The 18,259-nt window shown below is 33.4% G+C and overlaps 2 protein-coding genes across 3 annotated transcripts; one reads left to right on the forward strand and one right to left on the reverse strand.

The window, feature by feature from the left end:
* Positions 1-5,888: 5,888 nt before the first annotated feature.
* Positions 5,889-8,176, forward strand: LOC129304101 (probable inactive receptor kinase At2g26730). The gene is made up of 2 exons (XM_054943747.1): positions 5,889-7,366; positions 7,474-8,176. Exons 1-2 carry the CDS (start codon positions 6,016-6,018, stop codon positions 8,028-8,030), a joined length of 1,908 nt encoding a protein of 635 aa, XP_054799722.1. The 5' UTR covers positions 5,889-6,015; the 3' UTR covers positions 8,031-8,176.
* Positions 8,177-8,618: 442 nt separating this feature from the next.
* Positions 8,619-14,273, reverse strand: LOC129303849 (autophagy-related protein 18c-like). Of its 2 annotated transcripts, none has more exons than XM_054943390.1 (5): positions 13,939-14,273; positions 11,219-12,065; positions 10,381-10,639; positions 9,796-9,919; positions 8,619-8,985 (listed from the first exon to the last, which is right to left on the reverse strand). In XM_054943390.1, the coding sequence occupies exons 2-5, from the start codon at positions 12,008-12,010 to the stop codon at positions 8,892-8,894; spliced, it is 1,269 nt and encodes a 422-aa protein (XP_054799365.1). In that variant the 5' UTR covers positions 12,011-12,065; positions 13,939-14,273; the 3' UTR covers positions 8,619-8,891. The 2 variants fall into 2 exon arrangements, with proteins under 2 accessions (XP_054799365.1, XP_054799366.1); XM_054943391.1 differs by having other exon boundaries at positions 11,219-11,947; positions 13,939-14,272.
* Positions 14,274-18,259: the final 3,986 nt, after the last annotated feature.

Below are 18,259 nucleotides of genomic sequence, written 5' to 3' on the forward strand. Positions count from 1 at the left end.
CAACATAAGCCAGTTATTTAGCCTTATAATCATGCCATTTTAACCAATCCAAAGTAAACCAAATATTAAAATTACAGTCATCCAAATTGTACCAAAAATAGAAATAGTTTGAAAGGCATGATTACATTTATATATTCATATAATTGACAATAAACAAAAAGCCCTAATATTGGCAATATAACACATTATAAATCATAAATTAAATACCCAAAAGAGACAGTGGATCTATACCACTAAGCCTCTAGGACTCCTCCACGTGTCACTCGTGGCTCTTCTCCTGAAAATTGTTAACCACATAATGAGACTCAAAAGTCCCAGTAACCAAAGCCAATTTATGATAGTGTATACAAACAGTTAAGTGTGTACTTATTAAGTGAAAATTAAAAATAATATAATTTCAATAAATATAAGAAATATTACAATACACACAAACAACCATCCTTATATCCCTCCATTAACCTCGAGCCGTAGCCCTCACTCGGTGCTAAATTACCCGGCCAAAGGTAGATTAGCCCGAGCCCTTACAAGCCACCTATTGAGCTCCAATAGGGGCGTACCACGTGGTACATAAATACAACAATAATAGCAAGTCTCCCAACACCTCCCACAATAATCAAATAAATTTATAATAATATTGCACAATTATATAATATTACAAAATTTATAATTTTCTCAATAATCACCCAATTAACATGAAGTAACACTAATCATAAATTAAAAGCATGGTTACCTTGTGGCTTTTTCAATAAATTATTCCTTAAAATTTCTCTCTCACCACAATCTTCACCAGTAATACAATCTACAAATAACATATTATTTATAAATATTAGTTTCAATTTTTGAAACTAATAAAATAATTCTAATAATAGAATTAAAAATATAACATAATTTCTAATCTCAATCTTAATACAAATCTATAGTTAATACTATTAAGTATAATTTTTAACTCCTCTTTTAATTATCAATAAACATTAATAATCTAAAAATCAACTTCTAAACTAATTTTTATTATCAAAATTTTTCTTTTTATTTCATAAATTCGTACCTAAAATACCCAAAAATTAAAAATTAAATCTCTAGCTTAGAATCATAATCCTATAGCCATAATAATTCATTTCTCATCCCAAATAATCATCTAAACCTCAATAAATCAACATATATTTTCAGATCTAGTCTAGAATTTGATCCATAAGCCATAAATTCAAAGATCATTAACAAATTTATACTCTATAACATTTATTATACTACTGACAACCTCAAAAACCATATTTATTCAACATAAATTCATCCCTCTTCCAGATCTTAAATTTTCTACCACTACAAACTCAGAAACTAAAGAAGAAGGATGACTAAGAAAAATTTTTAGAACACTTACTTAGTCTTAAAAAGCTTAAAATCACACCCTAAATATCCTATTAAAAACTCTTACCTTAAAAATTTAGATATTTCGCACCGGTGACTCGCGTTCTCTCCGCCTCAGCTCGCGCGCAGGAATGAATGAGGAAATGAAGGAAGGTGAGTTTTTATAAAAATTCAGTGGGTCCCACACATTTTTTTTATTATTTCTTCTTCTCTCTCTCCCCTTTTTTTTATTATTATTTTATATTTACTATTCATGCGGCGCCGAAAGCAAATTCGTTTTCTCTTCTTCTTCCTTTTTTTTTGGCATACCTTTTCCCCTTTTTTATTATAATAATAATTTAATAATTTTTTTTAATTAATTTTTTTTAATAATTTTTTTTTAATTTTTTTTTAATTTAGAATTATATCCTAAATTAGATTTAATAATCATTTTCTACTAATTTTCTTACCTCTAAATATTATTTTTTTAAAATTTCTATTAACCTAAATTAACTATTAAAATTTAAATTGGGATGTTACAGGAGCTCAATGACATAACATATTGTGGAGTCCAATAATGCATATTAAATGTAATTATGTGATGAAAATGTGTAATAAGAGTACAATGAGATAATTGAGCATGTTTGAGTAGTGAATACTTGCATGCTATGTTATTGCATATTTATACATTGCAAGATTATGAGAGGCGGGAGTTCACCTAAAAAGAGGAGTAGAGAATTAAAATTTACATGATAAGGCTTCAATCAGAGCTCGATGGTTATTCTAGATTTATTATTCACACTGTCCCACTTGTTTAAGGAGGAATTGTCTCACTGGTTTAACGAGAAACTCGAACCTAGCTAGTTATCTATTTGTTTAACAAGGAAACTAGTTTAAGGAGAATGACCCCCCCATAGAGTGAGGAATGGGGAAAACCGTGACTCACAAGTGAATTAAAAAACCTTGGCCAGGTAACCTTTCACGCGTGTTTGGTTAGGGTAGTCTTAATTTATAGACTATCCCAATATATTATAGCCCATAATTTCGTGTCAAGGAAATAAGGAAGATATAAAAAAAGTATGATCATGCATATAATGATAAAAGGACATATAATTGTCTGTATTGTGACTATAGTGATAAAAATAATGATATTAGTATTATATCTATGTGAAAATGTGTTAATAAGTTATTACCTTATGAATACATGCTAATATAAATGAGAATTATGATTAGTGTTTCTTGATCATGCTAAATGAATTGAGAATAATACTTTGTTATTTGCATTTAAATTGATTGACATGTATTAGTATAAGTTAGATGGACCTTAGTTACTAAGTGGTTGTACTCATCTCATTATCTTTAATATTATATGAACTAGTTCAAGGGAACAAGATAGAGGGAAACAATCTAAGGCATAAAATTAATATCCTATTAGTAGGCCTCCTTTTCTTTTTGAATATTAATGTGTATATTTTTGCATGATATTGCCAACTAGAGATATTTCATGTTGTGTCTTACTTGCATTATATGTGTTTTGTTAAACTATATAGTGTAATTTGGGCCCTAGGGTGTGTATGTATTAATTGTGAGACCTAGAGCAGAGCCAAAATACTAATGCAAGTAATAGTTGTGTGTGGCACTTGAATTATGTTGATTAATTTTGAAAATTTAAAATTAGAGCTTCTCCTCCTTTTTTTGAGATTAAGGGGTTGGGTAATGAAAATGTGATTAATAAATATTGTTAGTGATGTAGCGTATTGCACAGGTCCATTTTAATCTATTGAGTATGGTTTGAGTAGTATTGGTAGCTTTTGACTTATGGTAAGAGTTTTAGACGCTCAAGTTATGTGTAATTGTGAAAAAAAGTGAATTTTAAAATGAGTGTACAACTTTTGACTAACAAATAATTTGAGTGTAAAACTAAAGCCATTAGCTAGGGCTAGAAAAAAACTCTCTATGGACATTTAGATCGTCTCAATAGGACATCACACAGAAAAATGGAGAGCGTCAAAAGTTTGCCCAGTTGCTATCAAATGACCACAAAATCTGTTGTCAAAACCATGCAATGAGCCCCGATGCCTGGCACAGAGGCTCGCAATGCACGGCGCAAGTGTGACAAGCCGCCGCTCATGCCTTTGTTTCTACATTGTCTCACTGTTTTTTAATTTTTAAGCAAATGCCTTGATTCTTTTTTAGATTTTATGCTTCTGCATGTTAAGCGAACTTTGATTTTTCACTTGTGAAAAATTTTTGAAATGTTTTAAAAATATTAAAAACTTGGGATCCCATTTGTGAAATTTGACGAATTTAGTAATTATCATAATTTTTAGAACTTAGAGAGAATTAATAAGGGTAACCTTACTTGTCTAATTCGAAGATTTTATTGTAAGGACATGTATCCTTTTGGGCGGATAGATATACCAGCACTTTCTTTGACTACTTTTTTAGCTGAGGATGTCAACAAGGTTGATCAAATCAAGAACCAACTCTCTCGTTCCAAGCTTAGATCTGGAGTTGGCTGACTTTCATTTGCTGCTACTCTCCTGTTTGTTGTTGTTTTTCCTTTTTCTTTCGTTTGGTTTGCCTTTGTTTTGTTGCTTTTCTGTACTGCTACTCTCCATTTCGTATTTGTTTTATGAAGTATTCTTGTTGATCAATAAAAAAAAATTATGTTGCTCTTCTATTTTTCTCTAATAACAATCACTTGTGTGCAAGGCACTTTGTATAGCAATACATATAACGTTTAATCTCCAAACTATTACATTTATGAACTTTAAAAGGTTGATTGTGAATATTTTGTAAGCACATTAAGATTCCCTGATATGCATCTGTAAATAAATTATTTCAACTTATTGAAAAAAGTCAATTAAATGTATAAACAAATATATTTAGAATATTTAGTAAATAAATGTATATTTATTATATAGCTATTTGAATGAGTCATATTTAAATATTGTTAGGCTAATTTAAAATAGTTCTTTTAAAGATATTTTTTACATTTATACAAACTCAAACTTCAAACTTCATGTCCAAACAGTCATAACCCCTTTCATTACAACTAATGCTTGCTTGTATGCATATTTATTATATAACATGGATAAATATATAAGTTTTATTGATATACACATTTATCCTTTCAGGCCAAAAGGAAAATATATACATTTATTTTTCATATAATATGAAAAAATAGATGATAGAATCCATAAATGCATATCTTTAGCCAATGCATATTTTTGAAATATTCAATAAAAAAGAAACATGCTATGAAGTCTGACACAACAATAAGTGTGATAGCAAACTGAGATGGATGCTTTCGGCAAAATCAGTGGTATGTAATTCAATCCAAAAACACATTATTCTTTATTGAAGTTCTATACCTGATCCGAATCCAAAGATAGATGATAGATGTTTGTTGCCTGTGGGGTTCAACCATTTATTTTTACATCGTTCTTTTGCCAGAGCAGTTTGGTTTGGATCTGAGTTCAATTTATGGATTGATTCTATGGTTTCCATATCTTTGATCCAATGGCTCACTGATTGGATCTCTGAAGTTCATAAAGTCGGGCAGGAATCTTTGGCAATGATTTCATGTCTCCCATTTTTTTTATTATTGATGCTTTATGGTTTGGCAGGAACCAACTAATATTTCATAACAAGCATCTGTTGCCAATGGCTGTGATAGCTCTGGCTCGACGAAATTGTCTGTTTTTCCACTGTCATAGGTTCTCTAAGTCAGGCAACGATACTCACCGATGTTGGCATCCTCTGTTGATGCGATCATCTCTGCTTCTAAATTTACGTTTGGCTGATAGTAACAACATTCTTCAGTGGAAGCTATTCTGCGCAATATTCAAGATGAGAAAGAGGAAGGGCGTTCGGATCGGCCTTCTTTTCCAGAATCAAAGGTGCATCAATGGTCTTGGCAAGCAATACCTCATGGAAGACTGCATATGCTGCTAGAAGCATTTCGTTATGTTCTTCTGTTTATTAAGCATCAACGGTGGATTGCCAATCAAATGTCTTTTCCGCTGATGCTGTTTCTGCAAAATGCTACTACTTATCTTAATTTTGCTTTAGGATAGCAGCAACCTCAATTTAGTTTAACATTGCTGCAAAAGGATGTTTCATCTTTATTGTCTGAATTTTCTATGGGGCATGTAGAGGACCGTTCGTATTTTATATATTTAATTTTCTCTGTAATTAAAAAAAAAAGATCAGAAAATCATATGAAAAAATGAACAGTAAAAATATAAAAGGTTACATCCACACCTAATCTAACAAACAACTGGAATGTCACACATGTCGATAATAGAAGTTGTTTGACCAACATGTTGATCAGCAAGTCATATAATGCCCATATGATTGGAGCTGATGTAAAGCTATCAAGGTAATGACATTTATACTTTAGCTGTATTTATAGCTGCCGGCCCATAATTTTCAAATATTATATCGTCCAGCCACATCAATGGATCCTCGTTGTCCACTACACAACAAAGGATCTCTCATAGTAAAATTAGCCAATCTGACTCATTCTAGTTCCGGCAACAATAACTCTCTCGTCCTTGGAAGACGACTTTGTTAATCAATCCATCACAACATTGAGACTCTGTCTCTTGCTTCACATTCATATCCCAAGAGTTTGGATCAACTCCCATAATCATATCATCGGCTTCAATGGAGCGAATTTCCACGTGGGTAGTCCTCCTTTCATGGATTTTCCTCATTAACGTGACACTTTGTGTGGAGGACGAGGTCAAGAGCTCAATGATAAGCTTCCTTGCGAAACTATCAAGCCAACAGAATATTTCTGCTTTGAATTGGAAGGCAGATTCTGATCCTTGTAAGGACCTCTGGCAAGGTGTAGTCTGCGATTCTCGTAATGCATCAGTACGGAGGCTATTTCTCGACAGGCTGAATTTATCTGGAACTCTTGATGCTGCTATTCTCTGCAATGTTCAACCTCTTGCCGGTTCTTTAATCATTCTTGCTCTTGGTGGAAACGCCATCAGTGGGGTGATATCAGATGAGATTGGAAACTGCAAAAAGCTAACTCGCTTGTACGTTGGGGGAAATCAACTTTCTGGGGAACTTCCTCCTTCACTTGCCTTGCTAAATAATCTGAAAAGGCTTGACATTTCGAATAATAAGTTTTCTGGTCACTTACCAGGCTTGTCCAGAATCTCAGGGTTGAATGTGCTCCTCGCCCAGAACAATAACCTCAGTGGGGCGATACCCGGGTTTGATTTTTCCAACTTTTATAAGTTCAATGTTTCTTGTAACAACTTTAGTGGCCAAATTCCAGATGTTCATGACCGTTTCTTTGAAGACAGCTTTTTGGGCAATCCTGAACTGTGTGGAAAACCACTGCAAAAAAACTGTCCGCTAATTCATACTCTTGCTGTCAAATCAGTAGAATCAAATGGGTCAAATGAAATGAATGGATCGAATGGATCAAAGGGTCCTTCTAAAGACCAAATCCAAATGTATTCAGGATATGCTGCATTGGTTTTGGTATTTATCCTTTTCGTACTTTATAAACTGTGTACAAGGAACAAAATAGAAAAGGCTGAAGCTGGAGCATCAAATAAGGTAGCAGCAAGTAGTGATCATGATGTGTTTGACAAACCTAGTAATGCTTCAAGTGGACAAAAATCAGTCGTAAGCAGATCCGAGATTTCAGTCAATTCTGAAAGTGGGATGGTTTCACAATCACTTGTAGTTCTTGCACAACCAGTGATAAGTGAGTTTAGACTTGAGGACTTGCTGAGAGCCCCAGCAGAACTGCTTGGCAGAGGCAAGCATGGTAGTCTTTATAAGGTGATGCTGGACAACGGCAAGACGGTGGTTGTAAAAAGGATCAAGGACTTGGCTACTTCCAGTCATGACTTCAAGCAAAAAATGGAGATTCTGGGTCAAGTGAAGCACCCTTACTTACTCCCACCACTTGCTTTCTATTGCTCCAATCAAGAGAAGCTTCTGGTCTACGAATTCCAAGAAAATGGAAGCTTATTCAAGCTTCTTCATGGTAAATATCATCATATACTCTATTTGACTTCCACTCAACTTTTTAATTTCATCCCCATGTAAACTTGCACTACACACGAGCTTCACAATATTAGACATGGTTTTCAGGCGAGTCAAGAGGATTTGATTGGATCAGCAGGCTTGGGATTGCAGCAATGATAGCAGAGGGATTGGCTTTCATGCATCAAAAGGTTGGGGAGAAAGGTATTGCACATGGAAACCTGAAATCCTCCAACATTTTGCTGAGCTATAACATGGAAGCACGCATAAGTGAGTATGGTGTGATGAATATGGACGATGAACTGAGCTCATCTTCTGCAAGTCCTCGTCCTACTGGTTCTGGAGCACCAATTGTGTTGAAGGCAGATGTGTATGGATTTGGGGTGATACTTCTTGAGCTACTTACAGGGAAGTGTGTGAAGAACGATGGGATTGACTTGGCGGAGTGGGTCCAATCTGTTGTGAGGGAAGAATGGACAGGCGAGGTGTTTGACAAGGCACTGATATCAGAGTATGCCAGTGAAGAGAGGCTGGTGAATCTGCTTCGAGTGGCTATCAAATGTGTACATCGTTCACCAGAAGCTAGGCCAAGTATGAATCAGGTGGCTCTCATGGTTAACACTGTCAAAGAGGAAGAAGAGAAATCATTGATCTATAAGGTGTGATTTAGCTGGGGCCATATGCTTAGTATTGAATCATATAAATCTGGCCACTGCAGAGTATACTTTTAAGTGGAATTTCATTACATATCGTGATAATATTCTTGAGAATTTCTTTCCTTCCAATCATGTATGTAGAACATTTGCATGGTTTTATGAATAACTAGTGATGTGAAGCATTCTATTTGATATTAGATTGTTTTTGCTGTATCACTTTTTGTTGATGCGTTACAATTAAATAGTATTATAAAAAAGTTAATTTTATAATGAAGTTTACGAAAATTTATTTATTTGTTAAAATATTAGAAATGTCAAATAATTTTTATTTAATATTTAATGCGAAATCAAGATTTTGATCATACATGTGGAAAAGGACTAAGGCCCCAAGGACTAATCAATTCGTATAATTTTGTTCAAACAATCCACTGAAATTTTCCAGTGAGATACTTACAATTAGCAACAAATATTCAACCTCTGATTTATCTATGATATTGTCACTAGCTCTTAATATTCCTTTCTCCTTTTTAATTATATTCAAATTTCCCCAAAACGTACACCATATACAGAAAAAAAAAATCCTCAAATACTCAAAGATTATTCAACGTGGAAAGCCATCACATTTAGTTATTTACAGAGACTTGTTGCCTTGCATTGGACCGATGTACACTTCATATTTACATAAAAATAAGAGGCCATGCCTGCCTGATGACTAAGAAGAAATTCTTATTCTTTGGCACAACAGTGTTGGCATGTGAAATCATAGTACTCGGGATTAGGATTTGATTCAATTGTCAACCATTAAGTATATTCTCCAGCATATTGTACCTAATAATTTGTGACTGATAATGATGTTGTACAATTAAAAGTTCATGTTGGCCTACTTTCAGATTTTAAAAACCGAACATACTCCTGCTGCAACATCTCCCCGCCATGCACTGGATCAAAGCTGCACCTGTAAAAACTGATGCCATTGGAAAGAGATGGCACCATGTGAGAATGAGGGCAATAATGAGACATATGATGTCCTTACAAGAGATATTAAAAGAGAAAGAAGTAGAATATCAATATGCAGAAAAGAAAGAGAAAAAGCATATACAGTTATACACCCCTTTAGCCTTATACCATTGCAAGCATTAACTTTGCAAGCAAGAAAATACCCCAGTAAACTTTCACACTTCAAAGAGCACATTATATGTGGCAGCAAGAGTGTGAAACGCCATCATTCTTGACCAAAACAGGACTGATGCTTTAAACGACTAAGTTTGAAAGTTTATAAGGTGATTTGGACCTTCACAGTTGCGAGATATTTTTCAATGACTTGGAATTAAAGGAGTGCGGAGCATTGCATTTTAGAATGTTCCTTTGTGGCTAATTGAAAAGGCTACAACATACAAACAAACTACACAGAAAGGGGAAGCGGTTACACAAATGTAGTTGATATCTTATACCTCCAATAATTGTATGAAGTATGAAATATATAGTTTAAAATTTTCTGCCTCTAACATTAGCCCTTATTTTCATATGGGCATGAGGGCTTAGATACACATTTACCTCAACTTTATAGGAAATCAGTATATCAATAGATAATATATATTCCATAACAAGCCACCCTGTTCATTAATCATTAATAATACAGTTCATTTCTCAAATTTTATGTAATGCACAGAAAAAACGTGTCCTATTCTTAAAAAATTAAGACCCCCCCCCCCCGGTGATGGGGGGGGGGACCCAAATGAAACTCAAAGTGCACAATACAGTAACATAGACATACCTCCCGTCCAAGCCAACAATTAGGGCAGTGTTCCGAGATCCAAATGCCACAATAAATCGTGTGTTCTCTGGCAAGCGGTACCGGGCAAATGACCATTCTGAGCTAAAATATTTTGGTAAGACCCCTACCATGTAGTCAAAGAGATCAAGTCATTAGAAAAACCACAACGACCAAATGTTTGCCAAGGCATTTTGCAATTTCGTAGCTAAGAGAAAATAATACAAAGACGAGCTGGACAAGCTGGTTGCAAGAAAGAGGAAAATCCTCACTGCTGGGGGGAAATTTATAAGCATTAGTTCTGTTAGAGGTAGGGATAACAATGGCTTCAGATGACTTGATTTGAAAAGAAAGATATATTGAGGAGATAACCCCTCATCAAAGGGTTTTGGGGAGCCTTTTAGACAGCTGGTTAGATCCGAGAAAATCATTAATGATGCTATCATGTTTTTGAAATTTCCAAAAGTCTACAGGTCAACAAATGAACATCCTAGACAACACATAAACTTAACAAAATTCTTTAAATCTTGAAATTTATTAATAACAAGGCTTAGCAAGTAATCGTATGATTAAGTAAATCTCTTTTACCTCTCATGAAAGACAATGATGAATTGGGGTTGGAACCAGTATTGGGAGAAAGCAATGAATCTAAAGAGGTTGAAGAATTATGATGAAGCAGCGCATGGCTCTGGGGAGTGGTTGGAGGAGGCAATGTCTCCTCCCCAACAACTCTGACTCTCAGGCTGAATATATGAATGGTGCCTTTGTCACTTGATGCTGCCAACCACTGGACATTTGAAGATAAAGCAATACTATAGATTTCAGCTCTATCTACCCCTCTTCTTACCTGCACAGAAGATTTTTGCATGGAAAATTAAAGAAAATTCATGGTCGTAGAACAAACTAAGTTTATTAAAGAAAAAGCTACTAGTTTCAGGACATTTTAGGCTCAATCCATGATCCTTGAGAAGTAGAAGCCTTCTGTCTTTACAAAAAAGACGTCAAAAGCACAACCATAAGAGTTGTAGGAAAATCATAAAAAGCTGCATGACAACTATTTAAGGAATATTCAACATGAAATTTGTGTTCTATAAATGTAGAAGATATTGTTGCAATAATGCCCCTTTTATAGCAAAAAAAAAAAAAAAACTGGAAACTTAACCTTGCAAGGTTTTTAAACAACTTGAAGGAAAAACAATTATTTGAAGTTTGTTTGCATACAGCAAAACAATTATCAGAAAATCTTGCAAAAAGTATAGATCGCATAAAGGAAAATTTTTACAAAAAATGTAATTTCCCATCCAACCCATCTTATTCAAGAAAATACAAAACCCAAATTGGTGAAATTCCACAAAAAATTGACACAATTAAGTTAGAGGCAACAATGATCATCCCAATAATTAAAATACAAGGTCCAGTAACCTACTTCCTGCAACCGACTGCCATCCATGGTGTTGAAGATTCTAATTAAAGTGCCCTTTGCACTAGCAGTCGCAAGAAGGAGCCCATCCATTGTCAAAGTAAAGCATGCAATTTGAGAATCATGAGCATTGATTACTTTCATCATGTTCAGACCGAAGTGTTCAACCCGGACTTGTCCACTGTGAACACCAGGACAAGCCAAAACAAACGTATTTGGATGGTAAGAAAGACAGCACAATCCCCTAGGATTAGCCAAAGTCTCAATCTGTTGAAGAAGCTTCAAATCCATGAAGTTATAAACATAGATCTTGTGCTCAAGAACTACTACAATTCGATCGCGTCTTAATTTCACTGCACGAACCTCAGACCTAAATGTAAATTCACCAATGCACCTGCTCTGATGATCATCCCAAATCATAACTTTGTTAGGAGGGTAACATGGATTAGTTACAGCACCAACAAGTGCTAGAATGTTGCACCGGAACAGCATCTCTACAATTTTAAAACCACCTCTCAAGTCACGTCTAAAAGTCTCCTTGAAAGGCACACAATTATAAATTCGAAAGCCACGGCTAGTGCTGGCAGAAAAGCAACCATAGTCCTGATTCCAAGACACAGATAGCAACTCTGTTTCATCTTTTGAATTACTATTTGCATTTTGCTGAGGAAAATCAGCAGATGGCCCAGCATTGAGGGATTCAAAGTTGCCCATCCATGAAGTTGGACTAATTCCCTGAGGTGTTGAAACAGATGAGTTTGAATGAGAAGAGGGAGTAGCCGTGAGCCCTTGCTGCATTAGATAGCTATGGATAGCCAAAACTATAGAAATTTGAGTGCGCCCAGGTTAATTTCTGTCAGAACCAACAAGACATTTTACTCATATTGCATAAAAGAATTAGTAATCAGAAAGCTGATGAAGAATATGAGAAGGACGGATCAAAAGCAACAAATACCAATTGACCAGTCAAGGCGAAGTGGCAAACAATTTGGGCAGGCGGTCAAGATTCAACTTCTCATCATTAATCGTTTAGTATTAAATGTGACATATTCATATTCCTAGTTGCTACATTTCTGCTTAAATTCAAAAGTAGATGATCTCTCACAATTCACTCAAACTGTAGAAGACAGTATGTGTAGCAAGGTAAAATAGTCATTCAGAAGCCATGGTAAGCAGGATCCTAAAATCTTCAAGTTTTCTTTTAAATGTCTAGGAGCAGCATATCTAAAATGAGATGTTGTTTAAATCAAGTTCTCTATATTTTATCTGATAGTTAAAGTTACTGAAAATTCTCCAGAAAGGGCTGTGCCTGTGTCCTCTATTGCTGCCATGTGTATCTAAATTCATGCAGAAGATTGAGATTCACCATTTTCACCAGGTCAGATTGCTTTGAAGTGAATGAACAAATGGCAGGTGTTTACATGCCATGATGATGAGCTCCAAATTTGGAAAAGCAAGAGAAATTTTAGACAAATGATAAATGATCCTTATGGACAACAACTAACTGTAAGGTGATTGGTTGGACAACACAAACGAAATATGAATGCCACATGAAAGGGGGAAAAACAGAGGTTCTAGGCATGGCTAAGAGGAAAATTCACAATGAACAGAAGAACAAATAATAAATATCAGATCTAAAGGCAGAATTAAAGCCTGGAAATTATATATGACACAAAATGTCAGGAGTCTATCTATCAGGCAGCCAAATCTAGCGTTGAACCTTGACACGTTTCTTCAACCTGGCAGAATTAGTAATTCATATTCCTGGAAAATGTTCAGTTCCAAACAATAACTTTGGTAACAAGAACCATATGCCTTGTTCTTACTCCTGCAACTCTGTCCTGTTAAAAACTCATTTCCTAAGTTGTACCATTTACTGTAGATTCCAGTTTATTTCAGCTTGATGAACACCACAATTGTAACTTTCGAGCAGCACAATCAGAGACTAATCGCTCAAGTCATTACTCAAACTTAAATTGACAAGCCAAAAATTCCAAATTTACCTTTCTAGGAAATTGTGTCTATGATATCCAAAACCAACTGAATCATTTAAGTGATACAAAAAAAAAAAAAAATTGAAGAATAATTTGCTGCACCCAAAGTTCCGTGGTCAACGTCCTCCATATAATGTATCAATGGAAACGAACTTGTTATGAAGAAGACCAAAATGGTTATTTCAATCATAAAGTAGACTTTATTCTTGACACGTGTTTAGCATTTGCGACATGGCTAGAGCTCACGGAGTAGTTATTTTAACATGAAAGTGATATACCGATTAAAAGAGTGCCTGTCAACAAAAGGAACAATATGTGCAAGTTGGTTGTGCCCACAACTAAGCGTGGAAATAGTAACGGGCAAAATGATATTGTCATTATTTTTTTCAAGGTGAAAGGGTATCGGAGTTGAAGATAACACCCAGAGCAACTCTTAACAAGTAGCAAATTCTCCCTCCTCTCAGCAACGGATTAATTTATCGCGCCAGCATCAATAATTACCACCAAAAGTTTCCAGAACAAAAATACAAACTTCCAATATTAACGACAGGGTCTGAGAAGACTAGTGAAATATAAAACAAAAGAATTTATTTTGCCCGAGAAGATTGAACAGAGAGCCCAGAAGAAGGAATATTCACTTTTTAGGTGTAGTATAAGAAAATGACCATCATAAAAATCAATGAAAAACAAAAGTCAGGCAGAAAACTTCATGAATAGAACACAATGACAAACCTTTACGAATCGTCTTTGACCTTTTGCAGCGACGAAGTACTTATGAGCGCAACGGCTTTTTCGAGGGAAACAATAAGATCCGACTCCACCAGAACCTTAAAGAATTGTTCAAGACTAGTGTAAAGAAAAAAAATTAGAAAATTGGAGGCGCAAAACCCAGAAAGAGATTCCAAGATCAGAAAAAGAACGCGACTCAGAAGTGTAAAGCAAAACAGTCCTGTGAAAATGAGGCAAAAATTGCTTATCTATGTTAAAAACAATTCAATCAAGAATTTTTCATTAGACTCGCCAAGGCGGTTGAAGAGACAGAGAATGATGCTGAAAAGTGAAAACTTATCAGAAAGGAGAACGGTGAGGAAGGCCAATAGGCAAAAATACGAAGTGGTCGGCCACCGACTAAATTGTTAAATTCTAGATCCACAACTTATTGACTCCTAATAATTTGATCATATATGTTTGGGAAAATAATTTCAAGATTTATGTATTTAATTTTATATATTTAATATAAGTTTATTTAATTAAATTATAATAAGTAAATTTTAATGCATTAATAACATTCATAATAAGAGTTTTTTATAAAATAAATAATCTATACAATATTTATATATCTTAATTTAATTAAAAATAAGTACATTAAGTATTTAAGTTTTTTTTTATAAATGCTTATGCATTTTTTTTTTCACTTTAAATTGGTGATCTGATTTCTTGAGTTTGTGTAATTTTTCCGCTTTGGCCATCGATTGAAAAAATGATGGGAATAAAATTAGCAAGACTCGGAAAGACGCTTGGATTTGCAGCATGACTTAAAAAAAAAAAATGACACTTAATATTAAAAAAATTATTTCATTCCAACAAAATCTCAATGAATTTCAAAATGTAAAAAAAAATTCCTTAAATTCTTAATTTAAGGGATTTTTTTTACAAATTTGTAACCTATATTTAAAATTTTGCATCTTTTATTTTGATTTCCAACTCGGTTTTTAACTTAATTTAAGAACACAAATTTTTTATAAAAAAACACAAAATTTTAACATTTAATTTTATAAGATTATTTATTCAGCTCCAAGAATTTACAACTTATACAGCTCCAAAAATGTACAACTTATTTTCTCTGATTTGTAATGATTCATATATTTTACATATTTTTACATCACTTTTCTTAATTTTTTAGCACTTGTTTTGGACTATTTGAATTTACGTGGTTAATAATTATAATTAAGAAGCAAAAAAATATTTTAAAATTTTTTTGAAATTTATTGCTTATTTTTTAAAATTTTATTTTTTTATTTTTTAAGATATATTTTTTATTGATTTTATTATTTCAAATGTAGGTGGCTATATGAAAATGAGAAGAAGCAAGAGGATAAAAAGTTTGAAAATAAAAAAATTCTTCTTCAAGAAAAATTAGAACCCCACCTGCATACCACTTAGCTAAGCAAATTCACAATTAGTTTCCACCGTTTCTTTCAAGGAAGCACGAGGGAGAAGAGGAGAAGTAGCAGAAGTAGGAATAGAGAGGGAGAGGTAGGGAGAGAACTTGACAATCAGTCATTGATGGAAAAATAGTAAAAGCAAACAAGTAAGTCGCCAGAGACGGTGAAAGCAAATCAGAAGCAAGAGCCATGAGAGGAGAGCGACGATGCATATCGGGGAAAGCAAAGTAGAAGCAAGAGCAACAAGAGGAGAGCGACGATGCGTATCGGGACGTGTATCCGAGTACGGGACATGTGTTCGCAGTCCGATGCGTATTGGATGCTAGGGACTTTCTCTCTGCTTCAATTGAAACAGCTTGTGTCATGCGACCACCGTTTTGAAAAAAAAAAAAAAAGAAAATTTGAATTTTCACTGTCAGCACATTCACACACACACCCTGATTCTCTCCGCTCATCTTTCATCAATTTGATCCCATCAATTGATTCACCGCTTACTCGATAAAAAGAAAACATTTCTTCATTTTTTTTCGATCATATCTCCACTTCGTCTTCTATCGCTTCATCTTTTTCATCGTCTCCTCCTCTGTAATTGTTCTTCTTGGGCTCCTTCAATTCTCCAACTGGTTCTGTACTCCTCATCATCCACGCCGATCAAATCACTCCTTGTCCAGTCCGCATCAAATCCTCGAATTCAATTCAGTCATTCTCCTTTATTTTCGAGAAATTGCATTATTCTCCATTTCATCACCATGGCCGAACATTTTAATGATTTTGGAGATGGACTAGAGGAAGTTATGGGGCATGGCTAAGAAGCTTGTGATTCTTGGGAGAAGACAAGAAGCACTTGAGCCAAGCTTTTAAAAAGGGTTAAGTCATCTCTATTTTGATTTTAGTTACAATTTTTATTCTTGATTGAAATTTGCACCTTGTAACTAGTGTAAGCTATGTATTTGGTGAAATGTTTAATTGATATTTTGTAATGATACATTGCGTATTGGGTTTTCTTGCTATGTAGCTCAAACTTCATGTGTTACTGTGATTGTTGGTACTATATAAGTTAGTATTGCACGAGTATTGTGTTAATATTACTTTGAGATGTTTAAATTTTGATTTATCTAATTGAAACTCATTTTTTAAGTGAATTTCGTGCTATACATTGGCCATACTTGATTTCATTATACTCATTGTGCATTGATAGTGTTAATTGATTAAATAGAACTACCATTAATCATCTAAGATATTAGAAATTTTTGAAAAGTTTTTCAATCAAGTTTGAGTGATTACTTAGGCTGATTTGACTAATGAATTGAGGTGATTGGAAAATCTAATTTGACTAGGATAAACTTCAACTCTCACTCCTAAGGATCCCATATATATAATTATAGACCCTAATTTATTCTCACTTCACTCATAAATTTGAAAAATTCAAAAACATTATAATAGTTTTATTTTAGTAACTATTAGATAATTTTTATTGCTGTTTATCAAATTTTTAATATCATTCTACTTTGATAAATTAACCTAGGTTGCCCACTAGTTACACTAGTGAAGCTTAATTTATTTAAGGCACTAACAACAAGTGCTTATCAATTTGCAACATTATTTTTATGACTTGCAACTTTATATCCCAATTTATTTATGAACATAATTTTAATATTTATTTTTCTCTTGAGATGTTCAATTTCAAGAATTTGTAATCTACTTTATCTAATGTACAATTCTATTTACCTTAGTTTATAACTTGAGCTCCAAGTTTTATTTAAAAATTCATGAATAATTTTTTTTAAATAAAATTAATATTGAGATTTTATGTTCATTAAAAAAATTGAGATATAAAATTACAATGCTTATAAATGACAAAAATATAACATTATAAATTCAAGGTTTGAAATCTTGCATTTTTAAATAAAATTTGAAACTTGAGAGTAAGCTGCAAACTTTTAAAATTGAATAAGTTATTTCTCTTGAGAAAAATAAATATTAATATTGTGTTCATAAATAAAATTGGAGTAGAAAGTTGTAAATCATAGTAGATGAAGTTATAAATTTAAGAGAGTAAGTTGTAAATTTTTAAAATTGAATAAATAATCTTATAAAATTCAATGTTAAATTTTGGATCTTTTTTAAATTGTGTTCTTTAATTAAATTATGACATCGAGCCGTGAATCAAAGGGAGAGGGGTTTCTACATTTTTTCCTTCTACTTCTCTCTACTTCCTCCATCCCCACCATTCAAATTATTTTATTAAATAATTTTTTAAATAATAAAATTAATGAATGATGGAGATGGGAGAAGTGGAGGAAAGTGGAGGGAAAAAAAAGTGGAGAAACTCTTTTCCTGTGAATTAAAGTAAAAGAAGTTGCAAATTTTAAAAATAAGTCATAAATTTGTAGGTTTAAAATTTTGTCAAAAATCAAGGATGAAGGGACTTTCTTTATAATTTGAAATAGAAAAATCACATACAATAATTACCCAAATAAATTATTTACAGACAATAATTAATAATAAGTCATATTTTTATTTTTAATAAATCATTTTATATTGATTTCTTTATGAATAATTTTTTTAAATGATCCTTAAATATGATTTTTTTTTTTAAAATTTTGTTGGGATTGTTCTGGAATAAAACAATTCATTTGGGGCTTAAGTCATTCTCTAAAAAAATAACAAAACAAACAAACAAACAAACAAACACACAAATGGTTAGACAAGTCCAGCGATCTAGACTTCATGAGGAGCAGGTGAGAAGGACCGATGCTCAGAGTAGACAAATGACAATCCAAGTAGGGCTTCGACCTAGCAGTAGGAGGCGCCTCGGCCTGGCTGTACCATTTTTTTTTTTCTGTTTTAAATTTATTAGCTGGCTCTTTTTGTTTGTTTTGTTTTTC

This window comes from Prosopis cineraria, unplaced genomic scaffold (assembly GCF_029017545.1).
Source record: "Prosopis cineraria cultivar Desert tree isolate PC_DT_omini unplaced genomic scaffold, ASM2901754v1 PC2, whole genome shotgun sequence".
Classification (NCBI taxonomy): Eukaryota; Viridiplantae; Streptophyta; class Magnoliopsida; order Fabales; family Fabaceae; genus Prosopis; species Prosopis cineraria.

Excerpts from the sequence above, each read along its gene's own strand:
- LOC129304101 (XM_054943747.1), top strand. The coding sequence starts at position 6,016 with ATGGAGCGAATTTCCACGTGGGTAGTCCTCCTTTCATGGATTTTCCTC. Across the intron at positions 7,367-7,473 it reads CTTATTCAAGCTTCTTCATG|GCGAGTCAAGAGGATTTGAT; the intron begins GTAAATATCATC and ends CATGGTTTTCAG.
- LOC129303849 (XM_054943390.1), bottom strand. The coding sequence starts at position 12,010 with ATGCAGCAAGGGCTCACGGCTACTCCCTCTTCTCATTCAAACTCATCT. Across the intron at positions 10,640-11,218 it reads ATGGCAGTCGGTTGCAGGAA|GTAAGAAGAGGGGTAGATAG; the intron begins GTAGGTTACTGG and ends TCTTCTGTGCAG. Across the intron at positions 9,920-10,380 it reads ATCATTGTCTTTCATGAGAG|GGGTCTTACCAAAATATTTT; the intron begins GTAAAAGAGATT and ends ACTACATGGTAG.